This window comes from Pelodiscus sinensis, chromosome 1, assembly GCF_049634645.1.
Source record: "Pelodiscus sinensis isolate JC-2024 chromosome 1, ASM4963464v1, whole genome shotgun sequence".
NCBI lineage: Eukaryota > Metazoa > Chordata > Testudines > Trionychidae > Pelodiscus > Pelodiscus sinensis.
The window spans coordinates 223,538,190-223,562,342 of record NC_134711.1 but is presented as its reverse complement, the minus strand read 5'-3'; the positions used below and the strand labels follow the sequence as shown (position 1 = coordinate 223,562,342).

At 42.5% G+C, this 24,153-nt stretch overlaps 2 protein-coding genes across 7 annotated transcripts in view; both read left to right on the top strand.

Annotated features, from left to right (window-relative positions):
• Nucleotides 1–10,619, top strand: part of LOC102457838 (granulocyte-macrophage colony-stimulating factor receptor subunit alpha-like) — a 36,589-nt gene extending 25,970 nt beyond the window's left edge. For all 5 annotated transcript variants that reach the window (XM_025177831.2, XM_025177832.2, XM_025177833.2 and 2 more), the window contains 5 exons: nucleotides 3,241–3,276; nucleotides 4,363–4,492; nucleotides 5,235–5,334; nucleotides 9,655–9,742; nucleotides 10,285–10,619. In XM_025177831.2, the coding sequence (XP_025033616.2) occupies nucleotides 3,241–3,276; nucleotides 4,363–4,492; nucleotides 5,235–5,334; nucleotides 9,655–9,742; nucleotides 10,285–10,353 (423 nt within the window). In that variant the 3' untranslated portion in view covers nucleotides 10,354–10,619. The remainder of the gene's footprint in view (nucleotides 1–3,240; nucleotides 3,277–4,362; nucleotides 4,493–5,234; nucleotides 5,335–9,654; nucleotides 9,743–10,284) is intronic.
• A 4,598-nt stretch (nucleotides 10,620–15,217) lies between these two features.
• LOC106732867 (granulocyte-macrophage colony-stimulating factor receptor subunit alpha-like) overlaps nucleotides 15,218–24,153 on the top strand; it is a 29,466-nt gene continuing 20,530 nt past the window's right edge. For both annotated transcript variants that reach the window (XM_075915897.1, XM_025177837.2), the window contains exons 1-2: nucleotides 15,218–19,089; nucleotides 22,355–22,485. In XM_075915897.1, coding sequence (XP_075772012.1) covers nucleotides 22,401–22,485 — 85 coding nt within the window. In that variant the 5' untranslated portion in view covers nucleotides 15,218–19,089; nucleotides 22,355–22,400. The remainder of the gene's footprint in view (nucleotides 19,090–22,354; nucleotides 22,486–24,153) is intronic.

Here is a 24,153-nt window from a genome sequence, read left to right as displayed (position 1 = left end):
TATTTAAATCCCGGGCTTCATTTGCAACTTCAAATGTCTACATTAGTCTCCCTAGTTCAAACTAGGGGGCTAGTGTAGACATACCCTCACCGCTCCCGCACCTGATATCTCAGGACTCAGGCAGGCTTTGCCACCCGGACCTGCACTCGCTGCACTTGACAGTGTGGAAGCTCCGTGGTTGATGGCTGAGGCGCTTCAGTGCTCAGAATGGGTTCAAGAAGTCCTGCTGGGTAGCAGGAAGATCTCCACTAGGACCACTTAGTTTGCTAAGTGGAAGCAGTTCTGCATCTGGGCTTCCCAGAAGGGGGTGCACCCAAGGCGGGCTACAATCTCCCTGATCCTGGATTACCTGTTGGATCTCAGGCTCCAAGACCTCTCTTCCTCCTCCATCAAGGTTCATTTGGTAGCCATCTTGGCCTTCCACCTAGGGGAAGGGAGGAAAACCCCGTTTGCTAAATTCGATGGTCAACGGGTTTCTGAAAGGGTTGGGCAGGCTCTACCCACATGTCTGCCAGTCCATCCTCCAGTGGACCTAAACCTGTGTTTTTCCAAACTTACGGGACCCCCATTTGAACCATTAGCAACGTGTTCCCTCATATACCTATCTTATAAGGTGTCTCTCCTGGTGGCACTCACATCTGCCAGGTGAGTATCCGAACTCAGGGCACTTACCTTGAATCCTCCCTACATGGTGTTTTTCAAAGACAAGGTTAGGCTCGCCCCCACCCAGCTTTTCTGCCCAAGGTTGTGTCTTCTTTCCAGACCTCCCAAGATATTTTCCTACTGGTCTTTTACCCCAAACCACATGTGTCTGGGAAAGAACAGGCTTTACACACTTTGGACGTGTATAGGGCATTAGCCTCTTATTTAGATAGGACAAAAACATTCAGGAAGTCACCACAACTCTTTGTGTCCATCGCAGGATGGGTGAGGGGCCAACCCACATCCTCCCAGCAGATCTCCTCCTAAATAACTGCTTGCTTCAAGGAGTGCTATGCCCTGGCGGGGGTACCAGCTCCGCTCCTTAGAGTGCACTCCACAAGAGCCGTGGCAGCCTCCACCGCGTTCATGGCACAGGTTCCCATCTTGGACATCTGAAGAGCTGCTACATGGTCCTCTGTCCATGCCTTTGCCAATCACTATGTGCTAACACATCAAGCCAGCGAAGACGCTGCCCTAGGCAGGGCAGTCCTCCACTCCTCTGTAGCTTCAACATCCGGCTCTCCTCCATAGGTTCTGCTTTGGAATCACCCAATTGGAATGCACATGAGCAATCACTTGAAGAAGAAAGAACGGTTACTTACCTTGTAACTGTGATTCTTCATGATGTGTTGCTCATGTCCATTCCAAATCCCCACCCACCGCCCTTTCTCCAGAGTATTCCGGTATGAAGGAACTCAGTGGGTGAGGGGGCCAGCAGAGGTATATATGGGCTGATATACCAGTGCCACTCCAGGGGGCTCCCCTGCTGGCCGTAAGGGTACTGCTGAGGGAAAAACTTCCAACGGCGCATGCACACTGCACGTACACACCTAATTGGAATGGACATGAGCAACACATCTCGAAGAATCAGTTATGAGGTAAGTAACCATTCTTTCTTATTCACTGCCCCTTCCTTTGGTAGGTTTTTCTCTATTAATCTCCTCCCTATCCAGGCTGAACAAACCTTTCTAGTGAGTCACATTAGTTTGGAACAGACCCAGAGGAGTTAGTTAGCCTCCTCCATACCACTGCAGGAGGTCAACAGGACAAACTCTCCCCTGGTCTTCCCTTACTCTTCACAACCCCATAGAATACTGAGGTTATGGGGATTGCCATCCATTTTTGAGTTAGCAGGTTCTTACTAGACCTGCTAAATCAAACTTTAGAGCATTGATCTTCATGTAATTATAGAAAAGTCCACGTTGTGCTTCTAACGCCTCCTTTAAATGTGGTAAATGATCTTTCCAGATGGGGATAGTTAATGATATTGATGATGTATGGTGCAGAACATCAATGGTGATATTTAGGTTATTATTCGTCAGCTATTGGAAGGTCGCAACAGTTAGGTGGTTGTCAAAAGGCCTGGTGTTTTATATGAAGAGCCCAAAAGGGGTGGGCAAAGCCATTTTCTCTTGTGAGAAAGGGAATAATGGAATCTGCCAGTAACTTTTTGTCAGGTCAGTAGTGCTCAGGTGCTTCTCTGGTTCCAGCCATTCTAATAACTTGTGCAGTTTGGCATTGGGTAGGCATTAAATTTTGTGATGGCACTGACCTTCCTGATGTTGATGCAGAATCAAACCAAACTGTCTTGTTTGGGAACAAGAACTATAGAACTGCTCCATTTACTTCTGGATTCTATAATCATCTCCATTTTCAGCATTGCTTTCACTTCAACTCGGACTATTTCATACATTCTTTGTGACCAGAGTCTAGTATTCTCTTGGACTATCTGGCCCAGGGTAATCACTATGGGTACGTCAAAACTACACCCTCCAGTCGGTAGAGGGATGTAGATTACGCATGTCAATATTGCAAATGAAGCTGGGATTTGAATTTCCTGTGCTTCATTTGCATGATGGCGGCCATTGCTTTTTTTCAAAACGGGGCTTTTTTTAAAAAAACAAAAAAACTTCAGTTTAGATGGGGATCTTTCGAAAATAAAACCCTTTTTCGAAAGATCCTGTAAACCTCATTTTTTTAGGAGTACAGTATCTTTTGAAAAAGGGTTTTATTTTCAAAAGATCCCTGTCTAAACTGCCAGTTTTTTTTCATAAAGCCCCATTTAAAAAAAAAACGTCAGCCGCCATTATTCAAATCAAGTGTGGGATATTTAAATCCCAGTTTCATTTGCACTTTCAATGTGCCTAATCTACATCTTTCTGCCGACAGAGGGGTGTAGTTCAGACACACCCTAAGTGATGTTGAAACAACTGTGTTCTCCCTAGTCAGTTGGAGAACACCACAACAAAGGACCCATTAGCGGGAGGATTTCTTTCCTTTTTTGCCAGGAAGAGTCCATCTGCTCACACTGTTGCTGGAGCTTCACCGCTACACATTTGGGCCCCAATTCTGGAGATATTAGCAGGACCTCTCATACCCTCCAAGGTTGGAGAAGGTTCATGTCGTTGATCTTGGCTTCCTTTCTACTCATAGGCAGCGCATAAAGCCTCCCCTCTACAAAAGGAAAAGAAAAGAAAAACATTATTACAGCATAACAAACCCAAAATAATATAATAAAGATTTTTCTTTCTTTTGCAGGCCAATCCTGAGGAAAACAAAACTGAGCTTCCTATGGTAACAATTCTCTTTCCATACTAACATATGGGCTTATTGTGGTTTTGCAAAGATTTTCAAAAAGTCCTACCAGGAGCAGTGTAATAGGTCCTTGCATAGATTTTGCTCAAATTCTTCCATAAAAATTTGTAGGGACAGTTCAGGATACCTGACGGTATCAGTCATGCAGCTTGAACTTCCCCTGACAAAGTTTAAGATGATCTGAAATGAAAAGAATTGGACAATAGAGTTCTGTTATAATTTCTAGCAGGCAGTGGCACAACAGATATTCTGTTAAGAGCATGACTGGGATTAATTTTTAATTAATTAGTAATTGCTTGATAAGCCCTAGTAGCAACCATACAGCAAACTCTCATAACTTCATACACAGTAATGTTATACAAGTTTGGAAAGAACAGTGGGTTTCTGCCAGTCATGCCCTTTCACGAGATATCTTACCTCCCTTGCTTCGCATACATATCACAACCATATATGCATGATGAATATGGGGGTTTCAGAATTCCATTTTGAGGTACAATGTGTCACAACCATATTCTGCATACATAAACATGCATAAATATATGCTTTGGGCACATCTACACTGCACGGCAAAAGTCGTATTAAGCTACACAACTTCAGCTATGTTAATTGCATTGCTGAAGTCGAAATAGCTTAACTCAGCTTTTGGCACTGTCTATACAGCAGAGAGTCGAAGGAAGATCACTTTTCCTTCAACTTCCCTTACTCCTCGTGAAATGAGGGTTACCATGAGTCGGAGTAAGAAGTCCTCCAGCTCGACATTATGTCGAAATAATGGCTTGCAGTGTAGACGTGCACTTTATTATTTTGAAATAACGTCATTTGAAATAGTTATTCCAAAACAACGCTGTTGTGTAGATGTACCCATTGTAAACTTGGATCAATAAATTAAATCTTTCATGTTATCAACATCTACATGTACAATGAAAAAGCGTAGTTAGTCTAATTATTCTGTGCTATATAATGTCTATCACAGTGGGGTGGCATTTTTGCCTGGTTCTTAGGCACTATGTTAATAAATGTAAATAATAGTAATAATAATAATAATAATAGCAGCATTGTTTTTAGGCACGAGGAACACATTTCACATTTCAGAATTACAATGTGAAAAAAAAATACTCCTTGAAAATCAGAGCCAAGGGAGATGCTTGTTTCATAAGCGAAAAATGGGGGGAATGGAGTGAGACCATTGAGTTTGGTAAGGATGTTGAGCATTTCCTTTATTTACTTTTCTCCTTTTGTCTACTGACGGAGTCCTCATAAACTGCCGAGCTCCATGGCCTGGAATGATCTATGCTTCTGTTGTTGGATTTATAAATTCTATCTGCTCCTCAGTCCTTTACTCAGCAAGGAAGTTCAGAGTTCACAAGAAGGGTTTTCATGCTGCCATTGATTGCTATGAGTCATCAGAGGCTCTGACTACACTACAAAGAGAAGTCAGAAGAAGATACGCAAATTGCGAACCTCAATTTATATATCTTTTTCTGTTTTTCTTCTGAAAGTGTCTTTTCTGACATTTTTCCTGTCTACACGGGACCAAATGGCAGAAAAAAAAATCTCTTTTGGAACATCCCTTCTTTCTTGTAAAATGAGGTTTACAGGGATATCGAAAAAACATATCTGTTTTTCTGAAAATTTTTTCCAAAAGCATCTTGGTGATGGATGGACCAGGCACCCTTGGAAGAAAGGAAGGATAAGGAGGGGCAGAATGTAGGTAGTTGGGGGTTCCTCCAGTGATGGAGTGGATAAGGTACTCGCCCCCGGAGGCAAAGGAAAGCAGATGTGTTCCTTGGACATGGCAGAGCTTTTTCAGAATGCCTCCAGTATCCCGGAAAACCTCTGTAGTCTAGACGTACTCTAAGCAGCAATTTGACTTTGTCACCTGTGTTCATCTTTACTGTGCTAAACATGTATAATCTTTGTAACCATCTTTCTTTAAGGTAACCCAGAGGATGAAGTTCTTATGTATACAATTGTATTACTTCTCATAGCATTTGGAACAATCCTAATGGCAGTGATCATATTTTTTCTATGCAAAAGGTAAAAGTTTTTGTGAAACGTGTATATATCCCACCATGCAACACAACTTTACATGTTTAAATTTTGTCTGATTTGTTTGCAGGGTGATATTGATATAGTAATTGTATTATATTTGGGGAGAACTGGTACCTCGGTTTTTTAATTAAGGTTGCTTACCATTTCCCATTCGAAGTACACTGTTTTCAGTTGTTTATAATGTTGCCAAACCATTTGTTTAGAAGTTTTCCATTCTGGGAGTCTGCATTAGGGTCAATTAGGGTCAATTATTTAACTTATTTTCTTTCTTTTTAATGTCAGCCAAAACAGGTTAGCCATTTCAGAGAATAAGGAAAGGAAATATATCCTGATTTGCTTATTGTAAAAAAAAAAAAAATCCAGTGACACTTTCTTGGATAGTTCTAATGCTGATATGGCCATGCTTTGGCTTGTCAGTATCTTTTGTGCCAGGAATGCTTCTTTTGCTGTTTCTGTGAAAATTGAAAAATTCTGACTAAGTTATAAGCCTTTACATAATTGAGGAGTTGGTTCTTGCCAGAGCTTAGCTGAAATCTCTAAAGATGCTTGAGACTCTCAGAGCTCCTTATACTGACCCAATTGCACATGAATTATCCCCATAGGATAATGCATGTATACACTGCAGCATTATTTCAAAATAACTGAAGTTATTTCAAAATACCAAAATGCGCCTCTACACAGCAAGCCATTATTTCAAAATAACGTCGAGCTGGAGGACTTCTTACTCCGACTCCTCTATCCCTCATTTCAGGAGGAGTTAGGGAAGTTGAAGAAAGAGTGTTCTTCCTTCGACTTCCTGCTGTGTAGACAGCGCCAAAACCCAAATTAAGTTATTTCGACTTTAGCTACACAATTGATGTAATTGAAGTTGCATATCTTAATTCGAATTTTGCCCTGCAGCGTAGACATGCCCAAAATGACTGGAGCATGTTCCAGATCAAGGTTAGGATTCATTCCCTATAATGGCTGCTCCTAGGCTGAGATAAAGGTAATCCGAATTAGGGGCTTTAGTTGGAACTACCTAGCCCGTGCCGCGTGTAGCCGTGGGCAGGGAGTTTGAACTACTGGGCATTTAAAAATGGTGGCGCCCGGGAACATGCAAATAAAGTCCGGGATATTTAAATCCCGGGCTTCATTTGCAAGTTCGAATGACTACATTAGCCACCCTAGTTCGAACTAGGGTGGCTAGTGTAGACATACCCTGAGTCTCACCAGTTCCTTGCTTTCAGCAAACTCTGTGAACCCCACTGGCAAAGTGTCCCATCTTCCTCTACTATTGCTCCCTGGGGACTATCGACTACCGATATCAGTTACCCATTAACTGAAATGGCAGGTGTATGTGGTGGAGGTTTAAAGGTTCCAACCTTGATGACGACCATGAAGGTATCAATATGATGCCATGTGATGGAATTTCATTTTTTTAACTGGCTTTTTTTAAAAAAAATCTAGGCAATTACACACACAAAAATCTGTTAAATCACATTAATGCAGGAGTGGTCAATAATGAGAGCCACTTCATGAATTTTGATCCATGGTTGCAAACAAGTTCTGGGCCTCCCATGGAAAGGATGGGTCTGAAGCTACAGAAAGAGAGAGAAAGAGAGATAAAGACATATAGACAGAAAGAGAGACAGAGAGTTTGTGTGTGAGAGAGAGAGTGAAAGAGAGATGCTGATTGTCAAAGCTAGATTTTGTGATTCAGATTGAGTGTGTGTGGCACAGAGATGGAAGAGCGTGTGGCACAATGTGTCAGTGATTATGCGTGCAGCACTTCTAGACTATGTCTAGACTACATCCCTCTTTCCACAGAGGGATGTAAATTACACACTTGGAAATTGCAAATGAATCCAGGATTTGAATTTCCCACACTTTATTTGCATAATTGCGTCATGGCACTCTTTCGAAAAAGCTCTTTTTTGAAAGTGAAACCGCAGTCTAGACATGGTTCTTTCGAAAATAGAAGCCTTTTTTGAAAGATCCTGTAAACCTCATTTTACAGGATCTTTCAGGTTTACAGGATCTTCCGAAAAAGGCTCCTATTTTCGAAAGATTATGCAAATGAAGTGTGGGAAATTCAAATCCCGACTTCATTTTCAATTTCAAAGTGTCTAATTTACATCCCTTTGTCGAAAGAGGAATGGAGTCTAGATGTACCCAGACAACATGGCAGTGACATAGAGAGTGTGTATGCCTGGCTAAGTTTCTGAGAGAAGACTCACCGTCTCTTTAAGGGAAATTTTTCCTGCTCTGTTGTCTTTCCCCTTCCCCTGTTCTGCACTCTTTGGAGTCATATGCTTCATCTTGGAGCAGCTCTGCTGACTTCTGTGACTCCCTCTCCCCTTTGCATAAATAGGGTACAGGGGCAAGGGGACACCCTGACTTCAGTACTCCTCTCCCTCAGCTACCCTCCCTGCTCTACACAGCTACCAGGAAAATCCTGGCACAGAGAGATTAAGGTCAACGCTCGCCACTAATTTTGGATGCCTAATCTGAGACTGCTGGACCTAATATTTTGCAGAGTATTCAGAATTATATAGAACTTTTGGAGTTCAAAGTGTAGCTTCCTTTGACTTCAGTTGCAGTTGTGAGCACTTCAACATTTCTGAAGATCAGACCAAGTATTTCAATCCAGGCACTCAAAAAGTGGAACACACAGTTAATGACCACTTGTGGAGAGTTTGATTTCAGTGAGCACAGAAATTCCTAGGAACTCTGGCAGAGGCAGGGGTAGAATTCTCCAGGGCATCATTCAATTGCCTCAATCAGGAGACCACCATTTCTCTTCCTGTGAGCCCTGCCTCATTTCCTGCATACTTTCCAAATTCTGCAACAAATGATCCAGGGAACCTACAGACTGTAGACTCATTTCACTGCACAATCCTAAGCAGATGTATCCTGTTAATTGAATGAAGCTGAAGTTCTGCAAAATAATATCAGATTATGTGAATAAACATTGCTTGGAACACAAGAGGACAGAACTAAATTTGTCCAGGCACCTTTAATTCTGGCATTTCCGAATCTTGGCGTGCTTGACTTTGCAATGTTCTTTTAACACAGTTTTTGGAGCAGTTGCATACAAAGATTGTCCTTTCTAACGTTTTCTGATCCAAAATGCCTGCAATCTAAATTATATAAGTAAACCCCTGGAGTAGTGAAATCAATAACATGTCTTTAACTACATGTACCTATCTATTAACTCCTGTCAAATATTATTTGTACAGGTTGAATCTTCCAAATCTGGGATTCTCTCATGTGGCAACATCCGTGGTCCACCATAACCATGGATGTTCCTGGATGAGATAGACCTGGGGCAGGAGGGCAAATGTGCTTCCAGTGGTGCTGCAGCAGCCTGGGCGCAGCACGATCAGAACTGTCTGCTGCCCAGCAGCACAGCCCGGATCACAGCAGCCCAAGACGGGAAGTCTGGCCAGGCCACGTCAGCCTGAGAGGTGGTGGGGCTGCAGCAGCCGGGCAGCACCAGTATATCTGAGGATGCCTGCACCCAGCCTGTGGCCACAGCAGCCTGGAAGGGGAAGCCGGCTGATAATAGAGGGGCCGGGGCTGCGGTGTCCCAATCAGGCAACACACAGTCAGCAGTGGGGCTGAAGCTGCCCAGCCGGGCAGCAACAGAGATGGGATTGGGACTAGCCAGCAGACAGCCCAGCCGGAATGAAGGAGCTGGTTGAGGGGAAGGGCAGCAGGTTGAGCGGCTTTTGCCAGTAGACCTCCCGTTTTCCAGAAAATTCCCTCTTCTGAGACTGGTCAGGTCCCAAGGATGCCAGACAAGAGAGGTCGAACCTCTACTGTTTCTTTAATACTGTAGCAAGAAGCCTGGTCAGTGGAATGGCACTGGTGCAAGTTATGGGTGGAAGGTCTACAAGTGGAGCAGAAGAGCTTTAATAAGGGGCCTAATTCTCCATTTCCCTGTGCCTTGTGTGGTTATTTACACTAATGTAAAATTATGTAAATTGCAGTCGTTCCTATTTAGCAGCATTTTACATTTACCTTGCAATGGTATGATTGATTTCCTAAATTTCATGGCAATAAAAAATCAGACCTAATGGTTTTCTTATTCTAATCAAGTTCCTGTTTCAGTGGTAGAAGTGACTTTATTTTTTCAAACCAGTGACACGGCAACAGTAGTTATCTAAATTCTAAAAAAATAATTGATTCTACTCCACTGATTCTTTCTACCTTGAAAAAGGAAAATAAGAAATGTCTCAAACATGTAAGAGAACACAAAATTTTTGTCCATGTTCTATACCCATCTTTTTTTTTTCTCACTATTTCTTCTTGTTTGCAAAGGTGCTGCAGTTTGAAAAAATTGTTTCCTCCTGTTCCACAACCAAACAATAAATTTTACGAACTTCAGGGATCTGATAAAAATACAAAGGTACATTTTTCATATGTAAAATGTGCTTATTGTAAGGATCTATCAGACTGGAAAGTCTGTCACAAAAGGTCAAGGTTTGCATTTCCATTTATAAACATTAAGATTGTTTGATATTGCGCAGCATTTTGTGCCGTTAAAATGTTTCAGCCTCGCCAGTGTCAAGGGAGCAGGACCAAAGCATAAAAATCACTCTTTTGCTAACACTACTGAGTTGCTTCTTTGTTAGTCTAAGTATGCTTGAGTAAGGACTGAGGAGCTCCCATTCTTGTTAGCTGGAATTTTCTCTGAGAAAAAACTTTTAAGAATCAAATGTTCCATTCTTTATCTCTTTTATATCTTTGGGTTAATAGGCATTGTAACAGGGATGTACCCACTGTTGTTTTCCTTGCAAGAGGTGGGGTTCAAAAGAAAAATTAAAGTGAAGAAAAAATTATTGAATACCCTTAACAATTAATTGAATAAGCGGGGGCCTCAAGTGGTAAATCTCTAATCACTCTCATGCATGAAACTAATGGAGATTTTTCTTCCTGTTTCAATACAAGGAATGGATGGATCCACCACTAACAAAATATGAAATTGAAGTAATAACTACTGTTGAAGAAGTTGCATAACTTACCAAAAGCAAAATGAAGCAATTGGAATCCCCAAGCTGAACACCTACAAATCCCAAGGCAATGTTGTACATATTCTACACTCACTCCCTTTCTCTTGCCTACAAATATTACTTAACACTTCTCTGACCCTGTTTTCAATTTCGTATACATTTTGGCAAATTTGGACAGATGGTTTTCCATGCTACATGTCTTCATGCATGAATATTCTTGGCATGTGTCAGAAAAAATAATTCAGAAATTTATTGAAACAACTCTATGGAAAATATGTTATTTTGCCCATATTAAAAAAAAAACCCTCTTACAACCTTTTAATTGAGAACCTCTAGGACTTCCCTGCTTTGGAACTGGTGGAAATTCTCTAGAGGTGAAAGGAATGTTTGATTTATCCATCTTTATGAGTATGAGCCCAAGTTTGACCAAGTTATTAACTGTTGAAAAATCACAGATCATATACGCTAAGTAGAGGCTTTTTAAAGAGTCTGGCAGCCAAACTCTCCTAGGTCTTCGTAAAATCATAGAATATTAGAATACTATAACTGGAAGGGACCTTGAATGGTCATCAAGTCCAGTCCCTTGCCCTCATGGCAGGAGCAACCATCATCTAGATCATTCCTAATAGATGTCTATCCAACCAGCTCCTAAATATCTCCAGTGATAGAGATTCCACAACCTCTCTAGAAAATTGAAACAAAAAAGGTGTTTAATACTTTTGCCATTGTTACATTTTCTGTTTTTGTCTTTCTTCCATCATTAAGAAATGCACCGACCCTATCCTTAGGTTATGTCCACACTTACAACATTGCAGTGCTGCCAAGGCAATGCTTTAGAGCAAGATTATGGCCACTTGTAACCCTGTGGCGGAAGGGGGTGTTTTTTCACTTCTAACCAAGAAAGTTGCAGGGCAGTAAAATGCCATGCTTTCTTGTTATTCCTTATCTTCTAGCTAGTTTAATCTCATTGTGTGCCTTGGCCTTACTAATTTTGTCCCTACATGCTTGTGTTGGGTTTTTATAGATGTGGTCATTTGACTTAATTTCATCTTGCATAACTTTTTTTCAAGTTTCACATCATTGCTTGATCTCTTAGCTAAGCCCAATAATTAAGGTAGAGTTCTCAAACTGTGAGTTTGATCTCCGAAGTGGGTTGTAAGCCTATTTAAATGGGGTCACCGAAACTAGTGTCAGCCCTGGCCCCAACAAGTCTGAAGCCCATGCTCCAACACCCAGGGCTAAGGTTACATACCCCCTACCCAGAGATGTCCTGGGCTTCAGCTTTGCCTAATCAGGCTCAGTCTTGAGTCTCCCCTGCTTCGTGGGATCAAGTAGTACTTTTTTTTTGTCAGACGGGGGTCATGATCCAATAAGATTTGAGAACCATTGAGCTAGGGAGATCCCCAGCCTTCTTCATGACCCAATTTAAGAAGGTGGAGAAATACACAATGCTGAAGAACACTCTGAGAACCCAGGACTGCAAAATGCAGTTCCACACCCTGATGGTGGGAGCCGTGGGTAAATAGGATTCCTCACAAGAAGCTGGTGCCAAGAGCATGTGACATTGGTCGGTGCCTTGGCTGACTTATGAGGCAGCTCATGGTATCCAACACCATCATATGGTACAGAGACATTTACACAGAGCACATCGCAGGATGCTGACAATACATGACAGCACCGGGATACATGAACAAGACAACCAACAAGAGACATGGTCAAGGAAATAACTCACCTACTTCCCTGACAGTATCTTTTCAGGAAGACCCACTAGACACTGATGGATCCAAGGACAAATTCCACTCATCTCTATCTCAGCCTTATCTCTACTAACTCTATACACTCTATGAGTGGCATACCCGAGAACACTTCTTTTCTGCTGTTTAAAAACTCACGCACCTCACTCTGGGAGAATGCTGGTTATGCACTCTATGGTTCTTGTGAGCTTTGTGACAGATATTTGTAAATTTTCAGAACCCAGGTTTGATGCCAGATGCCTTTCTTTTAAATCTGCGTAACATGAACTTGATTTCAGACATTATTTTCTTAATCTTTTTAAACCCATTTATACATAATTACAGGGAGGGTCCACTTCCCTCAATATATTCCTGTAAGTTTGCTCCTGGCATCCAGGAGGCACTGCAGTGCCTGAATCAGGAACTGAGAGCAGAGAGACTCTCCTTTGCTCTCTCTGGGAACAGGTAGGAGGAATTACTGGCATTACAATTGAAATGCAGAGGACACGGAGACATACTCCAGGAAGGGGAAGGCCAGGGCAGAGGCCCTGGAAAGGGGTTGAAATGGGACAGGGTTTGACCAGCTACAGAAATATATTCAAGGCCAGGGGTAGATGGGTGAAAATGGAAAGTGTCTATATCCACTAGAGAAAATTTGCCTCCAGAGCCTGGACTAGAATCAAGGATTCTAGAGTCTCACCATTTTTTATTTTTTTGTTTTGCTGTCTGGCAAGTATATATGAAATCCACTGGCAAAGTGTCTTATCTCACTGTCATGGAACCATAGAATAATAGGGTTGGAAGAGACCTCAGGAGATCATCCAAGTCCAACCCCCTGCTCAAAGCAGGACCAACCCCAATTAAATTAGCCCAGCCAGGACTTTGTCAAGCCTGGACCTAAAAATCGCCTCCCTAGGAAATCCATTCCAGACCTTCACCACCCTCCTAGTGAAATAGTGATAGAAATGTAGCCGTGTTAGTCTGGGGTAGCTGAAGCAAAATGCAGGACAATGTAGCACTTTAAAGACTAACAAGATGGTTTATTAAAAAACTATATATAAAAACTAGTGAAATAGTTTTTCCTAATATCCAACCTAGACCTCCCCCACTGCCACTTGAGACCATTGCAACTCATTCTGCCATCTGTCACTACTGAGAAAAGCCTCTCTCCATCCTCTTTGGAGCCCCCTTCAGGTAGTTCAAGTCTGCTGTCAAATCCCCCTCCCCCCCCGCTCACTGGCTGATCCACACAGAAAATAACCACCAACTACTCTTATCATTATATATTAAGTGGTAGAAATCAGGGTTCTTGATGAAAAGTTTCCAGTCTTGCTGATAACCCAGGTGAAGGGTGAATACAGGTCCACATAATTGAATTTGTTAGTTTATTTTCAGTCCCGGAGTAAGAGGGAGAAGAAAAGGAAAAGGAAAGGAAAGACCAGGCCTACTGAGGTGGGCCCAATCCTTACTTTTAAAAACTTTCTGCTGGCCCCCTCCAGTGCCACTTGTTTAAGTCTTTTTTTTTTTTTTTTTTTTTTTTTTTTGTCCTAGTAAACAATGCAGAGTGGTCCTATGAAAGGAGATAACCAAAAAGGGGAAAGGACTTACACTTACTTGTGAAGCTTATGATTCAGAAAAAATAATTCACCAAAAAAGAAAAAAATCGGTATTTCCCCATTACATTGTACAGTGTGCATTCAGTGGTAATGGTTTGCCCAGCTGCAGAAGAAAGATCTCTAGCTGGTAGGAAGTCTTGCTCACAGTTGATTATTAATATTATTGTTGTTTCCATTATCATAGTGAGACAACAATTGGGCTTTTCTTTCATTTACAATAAGTTTCTCTTTTTTGCTCTATTTTTCTACCAGCCTTATCTGGTAGATGTGTGGAGAGCCACATTCAAGATCAGGCCTCACACAAACACAGTATAGGGTGAGCAAGTTGAGAGTTCTTCTGGATCTGTGCATATACTCACAATCTCCTGTGGTGAGGGCTCTCAGCTGGGATATGCAGGCCCCCAATTTCAAATCCCTACATATTAATCTCTCATATTAATACATATATATTACAATGCATCTGTCTATCTCTCTCTCTGTTTGTTCAAGAATCCCTCCCAATCTGTACGAGCTAAGACCATCAAATTTGGTATGCAGCTTCCTCTTACCCTAACTTCAACCAAAGTCAGGGTTTGGTGGTGCCTAAAAAATGTGAATTGCCAGGAATAGGACTGCTTCCAATAACATGGAAAGATAGGGGGCAGAGAGAGGAGGGAGGCGATATTGAAAGTGACCACTGGGGGCAGCTGCAGCAGCCAGAGAGTGGCTGGGGGTTGGGGCTCCGCCATCTTGCCTACCTCCAAACTGGGTAAGTAGCACCCCAACCCCAAACTCAGAGCTTTTCCCCCACACCCATGGAGAGTCTGCAGGCTGTGAGGGGACACTGGAGAGTCAACAGCTGGAGGAGTGGGTAGAATCCTAGAGCCTAGTCCCTGATAGTCCACAGGCTGGGGGGGAAGGTCGGGGCTAGTAGAAAAGGGTACATGGTCCCTCCTCCAGATATTCTGCAGGTAGCAGGGTGGGTAGCTGGGGAAGGAAGGTTGTGACGGAGCGGGCTGGGTCTGGGTACCACCGAAGGCATTCGCTCAGGGTGAATTCCTCAAAACCTGGGCTCCTTACAGCCCTTGACTGGAGGCCCTTCCTGAATAGGCCACAAACCAGTCACACCAAGCAAAACTCCTCAGACACCTCAGCTCTCCCTGTGCCACCATCAGCCCCGGCCTAACAGACAGGTAAGGGATTATAGAACCCAATCTCAACTACTCCGAATGGGTATTTCCGGTCCCAAAGAACCAGCCACAAATCCCCAGTCAATTTACACTATGGATCGTACCCACAAGATCACACTGAGACAGTCCTTTTAATCTAAAATCTGAAGGTTTATTAACAAAAGAAAGAAAAGCACGGGAGTAAGGTTGTTAAGGAGAATACATTACATGCATCGAATCACCATGTTTTCAATGCAGGCTCTCACGAGGCATATCAGGGCGGACGACAAAAGGGTTTTCTGTCGACAGGGGAATGTCTAGACTGCCCCGCTCTGCCGACAAACAGCTGATCGGCAGAGCGGGGCAGCCATTTAAATTTAAATGAAGCCGCGATTATTTAAATCGCGGCTTCATTTCCCTCTGCCGATCTGTCTAATCTACATGCCTTTGCCGACAGAGGCATGTAGTCTAGACACAGCCTTAAAGTCCTAATCTTCACCACATCCTCTGGCAAGGAGTTCCGAAGGTTGACTGTGCACTGAGTGAAGAAAAACTTCCTTTTGTTTGTTTTAAACCTGCTACCTATTAATTTCATTTGGTGACCCCCTAGTTCTTATATTGTGGGAATAAGTAAATAACTTTTTCTTATTCACTTTTTCCACACCAATCATGACTTTATAGACCTCTATCATATCCCCCGTTAGGCTTTTCTTTTCTAAGATGAAAAGTCCAAGTCATTTTAATCTCACTTCATATGGGACTCATTCCAAATCCTTAAACATTTTTGTTGCCCTTTTCTGTAAGTTTTCCAATGCCAGTCTATCTTTTTTGAGATGAGGTGACCACATCTGTACACAGTATTCAAGATGTGGGCGTACCATGGTTTTATGTAAAATATTCTCTGCCTTATTCTCTATCCCTTTTTTAATTATTCTTAACATTCTATTTGAAACAAAAGTAAGGGTCGCATGATAACTCATCATTCTCCCCCTCTCCCTCCGCTGTTTAAGAGCAGGTTTTTTTTTTTTTTTACTCAACAAATTGTATCTTGACAACCCTAGAGGTTCCTTGAAATTCTTTCAAGCTGAAAAAGGTTCGGTTGTCAAATTAAATTGGGAAACTCTGCTCTAGATCATTCATAAATAAGTTGAATAGGATGGGTCCCAGCAGAGACCCTTGGAGGACCCCACTAGTTACCGGTCTCTACTCAGAAAACTTACTATTTATTCCTATCCTTTGTTTCCTGTCTTTTAACCAGTTATCAATCCATTAAATGACCTTCCCTCTTATCCCATGACAACTTACTTTACTTAACAATCTTTGGTGAAAAACTTTGTCCAAGGCTTTCTGGAAATCTAAGTATACTATATCCACTAGATCCCCCTTGTCCACATGTTTATAGACCCCTTCAAAGAACTCTAGTAGATTAGTAAGGCATGATTTCGATTTATAGAAACCACGTTGACTTTCCCCCAATAAATTATGTTCAACCATGTGTCTGACAATTTTATTTTTTACTATACTTTCAATTAATTTGCCCAGTACTGACATTAAACTTTGAGTTATGCATATTTGTGTCCATAAATGCATTTCGTAAAGCATGAGGGTTGGAGCGTCAGACCCAATATATTAATTCTGTTTCACAGTAAAACTTAGTCTTTGAAGAGAGATGTGAATGCTGCTGTTCACTTAGCTGAGTCTGCATTGTTTGGATGGAAAAACTTGCATTGCTTCAAAAGGTCTGTTCAAAAACATTTCTTTCAAAAGTGTAGTGTAAGTTTCCAAGAATCCTGAAATTGCACAAGTGCTGTTTACACTGTTACAGGATGACTATGTTGTAAGAATTCCAGCTATGCTTTGAACAATATGAACATATACTGTTTTGCCTATTGCTTTTTTCAGATTAGTTGAAAACAAAAAAAATCAAAAATATGTTATACGTTGCTAAGACTTTCTGAAGTTTTTACTTAAGAGAAGTATTTTTCTTAGGTCTACTCATAAGCCAGGATACTCTCATGATTGCTGCTAACATGACATAGCGCACAGAGTCAATTATGCACAGATATTCTAAACTAATCATCCCTCTTTTGCTGCATACGTCAATCAGCTGTGAAAGAGTTAAAATAAAGGTAGTTCACCAGCTCTGTTGCCTCAGGCTGTCCACAGACTGGAAGACATTGCCTCACCTGTTTCTGCTTCACATTTTGAAAATAATCTACACAAATATAAGGGTTAGAGACATTAGTAATATTTTCCCTCATCAGTTGGGTTGCTTTATTTTGTCTGACAGCTACTTTGTGTATCCAGGAGAAATGTTCTCTTTCTTCTTTTAAAATATAATTTCATTGAAAATGTTTGTATGTTGCCTCTTATATGTGTGTGTGGGTGGCAAGTTTCGTATCATTCCATAGAGTGAATCAGTCCTAGGAATATTGTATTAAAGCATGAATTGTTTGTATATTTCATTGAAGGGTATAGAAAAGATGTATGCTACACAAGCAGAGTATGTGTAGACTGCAAGCTTCTTTCAAAAGAGAGCATTCACATCTCAAAACTAGATAAAAAAAGTAATCTGCTTTTTCGATATAGAGAGTCCAGACTCTATGAACGCTCTTGAAAGAAAACCTGGATTGCTATTCACAGAATGACCACCAGGGCACCTGTGCTTTTTTCGATTGTCTCTTCTTTCGAAAAATATCCCTGTTCTGTATCCACACATGCATTTTTCCAAAAGAGCTCTTTCAAATAAGGCATTCTTCCTTGTAATTTGAGGTTTACCAATGTTGGACAACCCCTCTGAATTCTTCCGATTTAATTTTGAAAGAACACAATTGCAGGTGAAGTTTTTTTCGAAAAAACAATGTAGTCTAGACATACCTGCAATGTGGTGAGGTGATAATTGGCCATGTTCTGTAACAGCTTCCCAATACAAGTAGTGGAGACAAGACACCTCAGTGGTTTCAAAATGGAATGTATTAATGGATTACAGGCCAGGGTGCCTGTGACAGCAGCCCTGTCTCTTCTGCCAGTGGCCCTGCCCCTTCTGGAAACACAGAGCCAACCCTCATATCTTGCCCTGGGGCCTGGCAATTCTGATGGGCCACCTGGACATTGGGGTTCTTATTGTTTTTCTGGATCCTTCATTAAAATGTGTCTATTCCAGCCAGCTCTTCATGGTGCATTCATACAGCCCCAGACATCAAGGTATCACAAACACCTCAGATCTCCTGCTCAGTTCCAAGAGACATGTTTTAACCCAGTGGCCACCAACCAGTACATCGGGATCTACCAGGAGATCTAGGAGCCTCTGACAGGTGATCCTGACTGGTTTGGCCAGGAAGCTATCAAGCACTGGTACTTCAGTTACCCCTCTACCTACTGTCATGTTGCTCCTGCCCTCTGCCTTGGAGATGTCCCCTGTGGCATTGACACCGTAGCTACCGATCGGGGACCCTCCTAAATTGGTGTGACCTTGCTTTAGGGCTGTGTGTGGGTGACATGCAAAGTAGATGGAACGGTTGGAAGGATTAGGGATTTGGGGTGAAACAGTTATCTGGGGGAGAGTGTATGACGAAGATGCATAGGTTACATCACACCACATCTGCAGCTGTCTTCCTGACTTTCACTTCCATTCTTTTGTAGCCTACTAACTATTATCTGCTTTATTTCGGCCTACTAAAATTATATTGACTTTGTTTTAGTTAAATAATAATTTATTGTTTTATCCTATATTTCTTTATATAGATTTAAATATGCTGGTAATACAAGGGTCCTACAGAATCCAGTTTCTGTAAGATGGCTGATGGCAATCGACATCAGTAGTGATTTATATGCCCCCTTTGTGAAATGTTTCCATAAAGGGGTGAAGCAAGAGTTTTTTGGCTGGTGCAAGAATGTATTTTTCTAATCCTACCCGGAATTTCTGATATAAATTTGCTAACTTAGCAGTAATGGACATTTCAACTTTACTGGGCAATCACAACAGATGGAGGCTTGTTGACCGCAGCTTCCTGTACAGTTTCCTGTGTCACTTATAATAAATATTCATAAGATACGCAAAGATTTCTTCCAATCAAAGATGGTACCTTCAGTAATCTAGGGGTGTTAGGCCCAGTTATGGCAAAGGGGCAGTATATCCGGAACACTTTGGCATCAAAAGGGGTATTTAGACCTAGGGATCTGGGCAGATTGGGGCTGCTGGACCAGTGTAGCTGAGAAGCAGTCCTCACTCGGCAGATCTTATAAGGTCAGAGGAACTAAGTATCTATATCTATTTCTCTTTTACAACTGCTTGCTTTTCTCTTTAATCTTGCTTAAGTCTGCTTTTAGGAATCCTACTAACACTTGCTCCCAGGTCTTCCAGGGAAAGGGAAGCCACCCTTCTCGATCCAGCCTTGGGGTCCCTGTGTGTGTAATTAGTAGTAGTAGTAGTAGTAGTAGTAGTACACTTAGATAACTTTTGAGTTGATTGTGTTAATGACATCTTGGGAAGGAATTCAAGTGATCTGTGTTCTAACTGTAGATTTTGCCGTGGTAAGTCTAATCATTATTCCATTAGCAATAAAGCTGTTTCCTATTTCATTCCTTGAGTTAAACTGTGGTTGTTGTCTGTCACCTGCAGACCCTCAAGAGAGGGAACCTTGTGGTTCCACTGAACTGTGACCTGGGATAGAGGATGAACCTAGATTTTTTTCCTGATCAGATCGGCGAGCCTTACCCATCCAAATTTTACAAAACTCCTTCCCAGGCTATACTTTGAAGTTCCTTTAAGGAGGGTATGTGGGCAGTGGGGAAGCCCATCAAAAGAAGTACTGCCAAAAACCATCAGAAAGCTGAAGATTGGGGCAGGGCAGAATGGTGGAGGCAAGAGACCTCTATGGGGATGGTCCCTGACTCAGTAGACATCCTGAGACTGGTGAGGAGCTGAGATACTTGAAGCTCCTGAGGAGAGATCACCTCCCCACTCATCCTACGAAGTGGTCCAAGAAAGTTAAATGCAACAATACATGGATTTTCCATGTGTGAATACTTAGTGTGATTAGAACTGAGAACCTGCTGAACTGAGTTGAGATTTCACAAAGATTTACAAACATAGACAATGTTTGGACAGTTGTTCAGGAATTCTAGTGATTTAAGTGTGTAAAGTTCTTGATTGGTACATTTAGGGGAAATGTATTTTTTCCTGTGCATGTAACAATCACATATGGTAAAAGCCCAAGCATAAAAGGTTTTGGCTCTAGAGTATTTTGAAAGAGAAAGTGCTAAAAAATTGAAAAGGGGGATTTATAATGTTGGAGGTACATTAGTGGAGTCAATGAGAAATAGCAATGAATAACCATATAATTAATTTTACCATCCATGGGTAAAGGAGCCATACCAAAAACTTAGTACCATAGAATGGGTTTCTTAAATTAAAGTAAAGAAAAGGAAGCTATTGAAAAACTCCTTAATGTCAAAAGTTACCTAGACCTAGTAAGGAGGATTTTTATTTAACAAAGACAAGGAAGTTTTGCAATGTTCCTTAAAAAAAAAGGAAGCGGATAGATAAGAACAAAAATATGGCAAAATACAAGATTTTATTTGTGCACGTAAATGTCCTTCAGAAAATCCATCCAAATGGATTTTGGTAGAAACATAAATTCTTACAGGTGAAAAATAAGATAGTATTAAGTGGACTAATTTGGATTTTAAATAGCTGATAGATTAAAAAAATAAAAAATAAGAAATAATTGAAATGTGTCACAAGCAGAATACCTGTAAATGAACTGGTGTATCCATTCAACTATTAGGTAATAAAGGGAGGGTTTAAGGAGGACAATTGTATTACAATGAAGCAAAATTATGTCGTTGTGTCATTCATTATAAAAAAGGATTGTGAAGAGACATTTACTATTTACAGGTTAAAAGAAGAGGTACTGGAAGTGGCTGAATTGTTAAAAGAAAAGGTGCTGAACAAATTGATAAATTAAGGAGTAATAAGTCAGCAAGGTGAGAGAGTATACATCCAAGAGTAAGAATGAATGGCAGGAAGGTTAAGGTGTATGATGGACAGTGAAGTGACCACATTCGTAAGGGGCACTAAATGCTGTAGGTTAGTCAAGACAAGAGAGAAGGGTCAGAAACCAACTCTCAAGTATGGGACTGTCAAGGCAGCATAATGGCTGATGAATTTCATTGCAGCAATGCAAGATAATGCACATTGGAAAGGCTAATAATAATGATTATGTCAGTTTCTCATTTCTGAGTTCAAAATGAGGTCATACATGTAAAGGGAAAGCAAATGATACTGAAAATATTATAATGCATTTATATAAACCAATAATATGTCATCATTGTGTTCAGTTCTGATCACCTCTCCAAAGAAATTGACAGATTCAGAGACTTGCTGAAAATGTATTTAGAGCCATATAAGTAGAGACAGACAAGACTAGTAATGTTTCAAGTAGACAGCAAATGAGTAAACAGGGATAGGAAAAAATGGAAGGTATCAAGAATAATAATGCCTAAGGCCAGGTCTCTTCTAGACCCGGAAGGTCAACTGAAGGTAAGCACCTCCAGCTTCGTAGAATACATAGCTGCAGTTGGCTTAACTTAAGCTGAGCTTGGCAGCATCCACACAGAGGGAGGCTGATGGGAGCAAATGCTCCTGTCGACTTCCCTTACTCCTCGCGACTACAAGGAATGCAGTCACTGGTTGGAGCTGCCCTTGGCATTCGATTTACGGGTCAATACCAGACTTGCTAAATTGAACCCAAGAATGCTGATCTCTGGCTTGGCAAGGAAGACCTGCCATAACTCTTACATAAAGGCTTTAATCTCTAGCTCTCAGAAGGTTTTACAAAAGAAGGATAGTCCTTGCATAGTCCTTGCTACTGAGGCTTCCCACCTAAGTGTCTGAACCCCAAGACTATAGGTTATAGAGCTACCACTGCCTCTGTTTTGTGCAGAAATAGCAGGGAACTCCTGCCACTCCCACAAGAAAGGTTTGGCTCCTGACTCCAGGAGAAGGTTACGTGTCTGCATAGCCCAGGCAAAGGTAGGTGTCTCCCTCCAGCCTCAATTTAGAAATCTAACTCCTGGAAAGGGATGAGGATCAGGACTCATCCGTCTCATCCATATCTGCTATTGGTTTGCATTGACAGCTCAGTTCCTGTCATACAGCCTTTCATAGGCCCCTTTCTTACAGAGCTAGCTCTCTGATGCGCTGTACAGAGAGCCTAGTTGTCTAGCCCAGGGTTTGTGGATTCTACCGAGTTGCAGAGCACCACAATGGCTGTGACCCTGTGGGCCTAAGAAGCCAGCCCAAAGTCACAGTGAGTCTGTGACAAAGCAGAAGCTTGCACCCCAGTCTCCCAAGAACCAGCATAGTGCCTTAAACACTGGACCTTGTTGCTGGTACATATGTGTGATTTACCATATTTAGCTGAATCTAGGGACTAATGAGAAAGTCTCTGATTCTGTCCTTCAAAGAAATTGAGCTTAACAGAAACCTAAGTCTGCTTTGGCATCAGTTTCTTCTCTTGTAGGTTTTATTCCTATTTCCAAGAAAAATAGAGGATGGTGGCCACTTTCCAATTTCTTTCCATGATTTGGAGCATCCTGTTCTTTCCGATATGGTGTGATGACTCTGTGAATACAAAGAGTAAGTATAATACTTTATAACTGGAGGTATGTCTACACTACAGAGTTAGTTCGAACTAACGGATGTTAGTTCGAACTAACTTTCATAGGTGCTACACTAGCGCTCCGCTAGTTCGAACTTAATTCGAACTAGCGGAGCGCTTAGTTCAAACTAGGTAATCCTCATTTTACGAGGATTAAGCCTAGTTCGAACTAGCTAGTTCGAATTAAGGGGTGTGTAGCCCCTTAATTCGAACTAGTGGGAGGCTAGCCCTCCCCAGGTTTCCCTGGTGGCCACTCTGGCCAACACCAGGGAAACTCTATTGCCCCCCTCCCGGCCCCGGACCCCTTAAAGGGGCACGGGCTGGCTACGGTGCCCGTGCCAGGTGCAAGCCTGCCAGCACCCAGCCAGCAGACCCTGCACCTGGCACAGATCAAGCCAGCCACCCGATGCCCCCCAGCCCTCCCCCTCTTCCCGGGACCAGGCTGGCAGCTCCCGGGAGCTTGCCCGGGACCGCAGAGGCGGGCACCCACCTGGGCTAGTGCAGACATCATGGACTTCGTCCACAATCTCCGCACTAGGCACAGGAAAGTGGCCGTCTAGGGCAGGAGAGCTGCCAGCCTGGCCACCCAGGAGCAGGTGTGCATGAAAATCAAGGGGGTCCACTGAGACCCCACCAACCCTGAGCCCTGAGCTTACAATGGCCGTCCTGGGTCAGACCAAAGGTCCATCTAGCCCAGTAGCCTGTCTGCCGACAGCGGCCAACCCTAGATACCTTGGAGGGGATGGACCGAAGACAGTGACCAAGCCATTTGTCTCATGCCATCCCTCTCCAGCCTTCCACAAACCTTGGGCAGGGACACCACTCCTACCCCCTGGCTAATAGCACTCCATGGACCCAACCTCCATGACTTGATCTCATGTCCCTTTAAACTCTGTTCTAGTTCTAGCCTTCACAGCCTCCTGCAGCAAGGAGTTCCACAGGTTGACTCTTTGTTTTGTGAAAAAGAACTTTCTGTTATTAGTTTAAAGCCTGCTACCCATTCCTTTCCTTTGGTGTCCTCTAGTCCTTCTTTATGGGAACTAATGAAGAACTTTTCTGTATGCACCCTCTCCACCCAACTCCTGCTTTTAGAGACCTCTATCCTGTCCCCCCTCCGTCTCCTCTTGTCTAAGCTGAAAAGTCCCAGTCTCTTTAGCCTCTTTTCATATGGGACCTGTTCCCAACCCCTGATCATTGTAGTTGCCCTCCCCTCTCCCAGCCTTTCTCTTCCCCTCTCCCACCTCCTTTTCCCAGTCTCCCCCAGTTTTGTTCAATAAAGACAGATTCCATTTTTGAACACAATTGTCCTTTATTGTGTACATCAAGAAAAGGGGCTAGGCAAGGGTAAGTGGAAGGAGGTGAGGGAGGAATGGGGTACGAGCCCCCGATGGGGAGGACTGGGCTGGCTCTGTGGGCTTCTGGGTGTGGAAGCTCTCCTGCAGCCCCCCAATTGCCCCTTCTCCCCAGATGGCAGCCTGTGGGAAGTGCAGCCGGTCTGATGGCCGAGTGCTGTGATGTGCCCAGTGTGGGCACTCTGGGCACTCCAAGCCAGGACTGCTTTGCAAGCGGGGCACCCCTGAGAACTGTCTGTCCGGGGTGGGGGTCGGGTCCCTTTAAGCACAGCCCTTGGCTAGCCTGAGACAGCA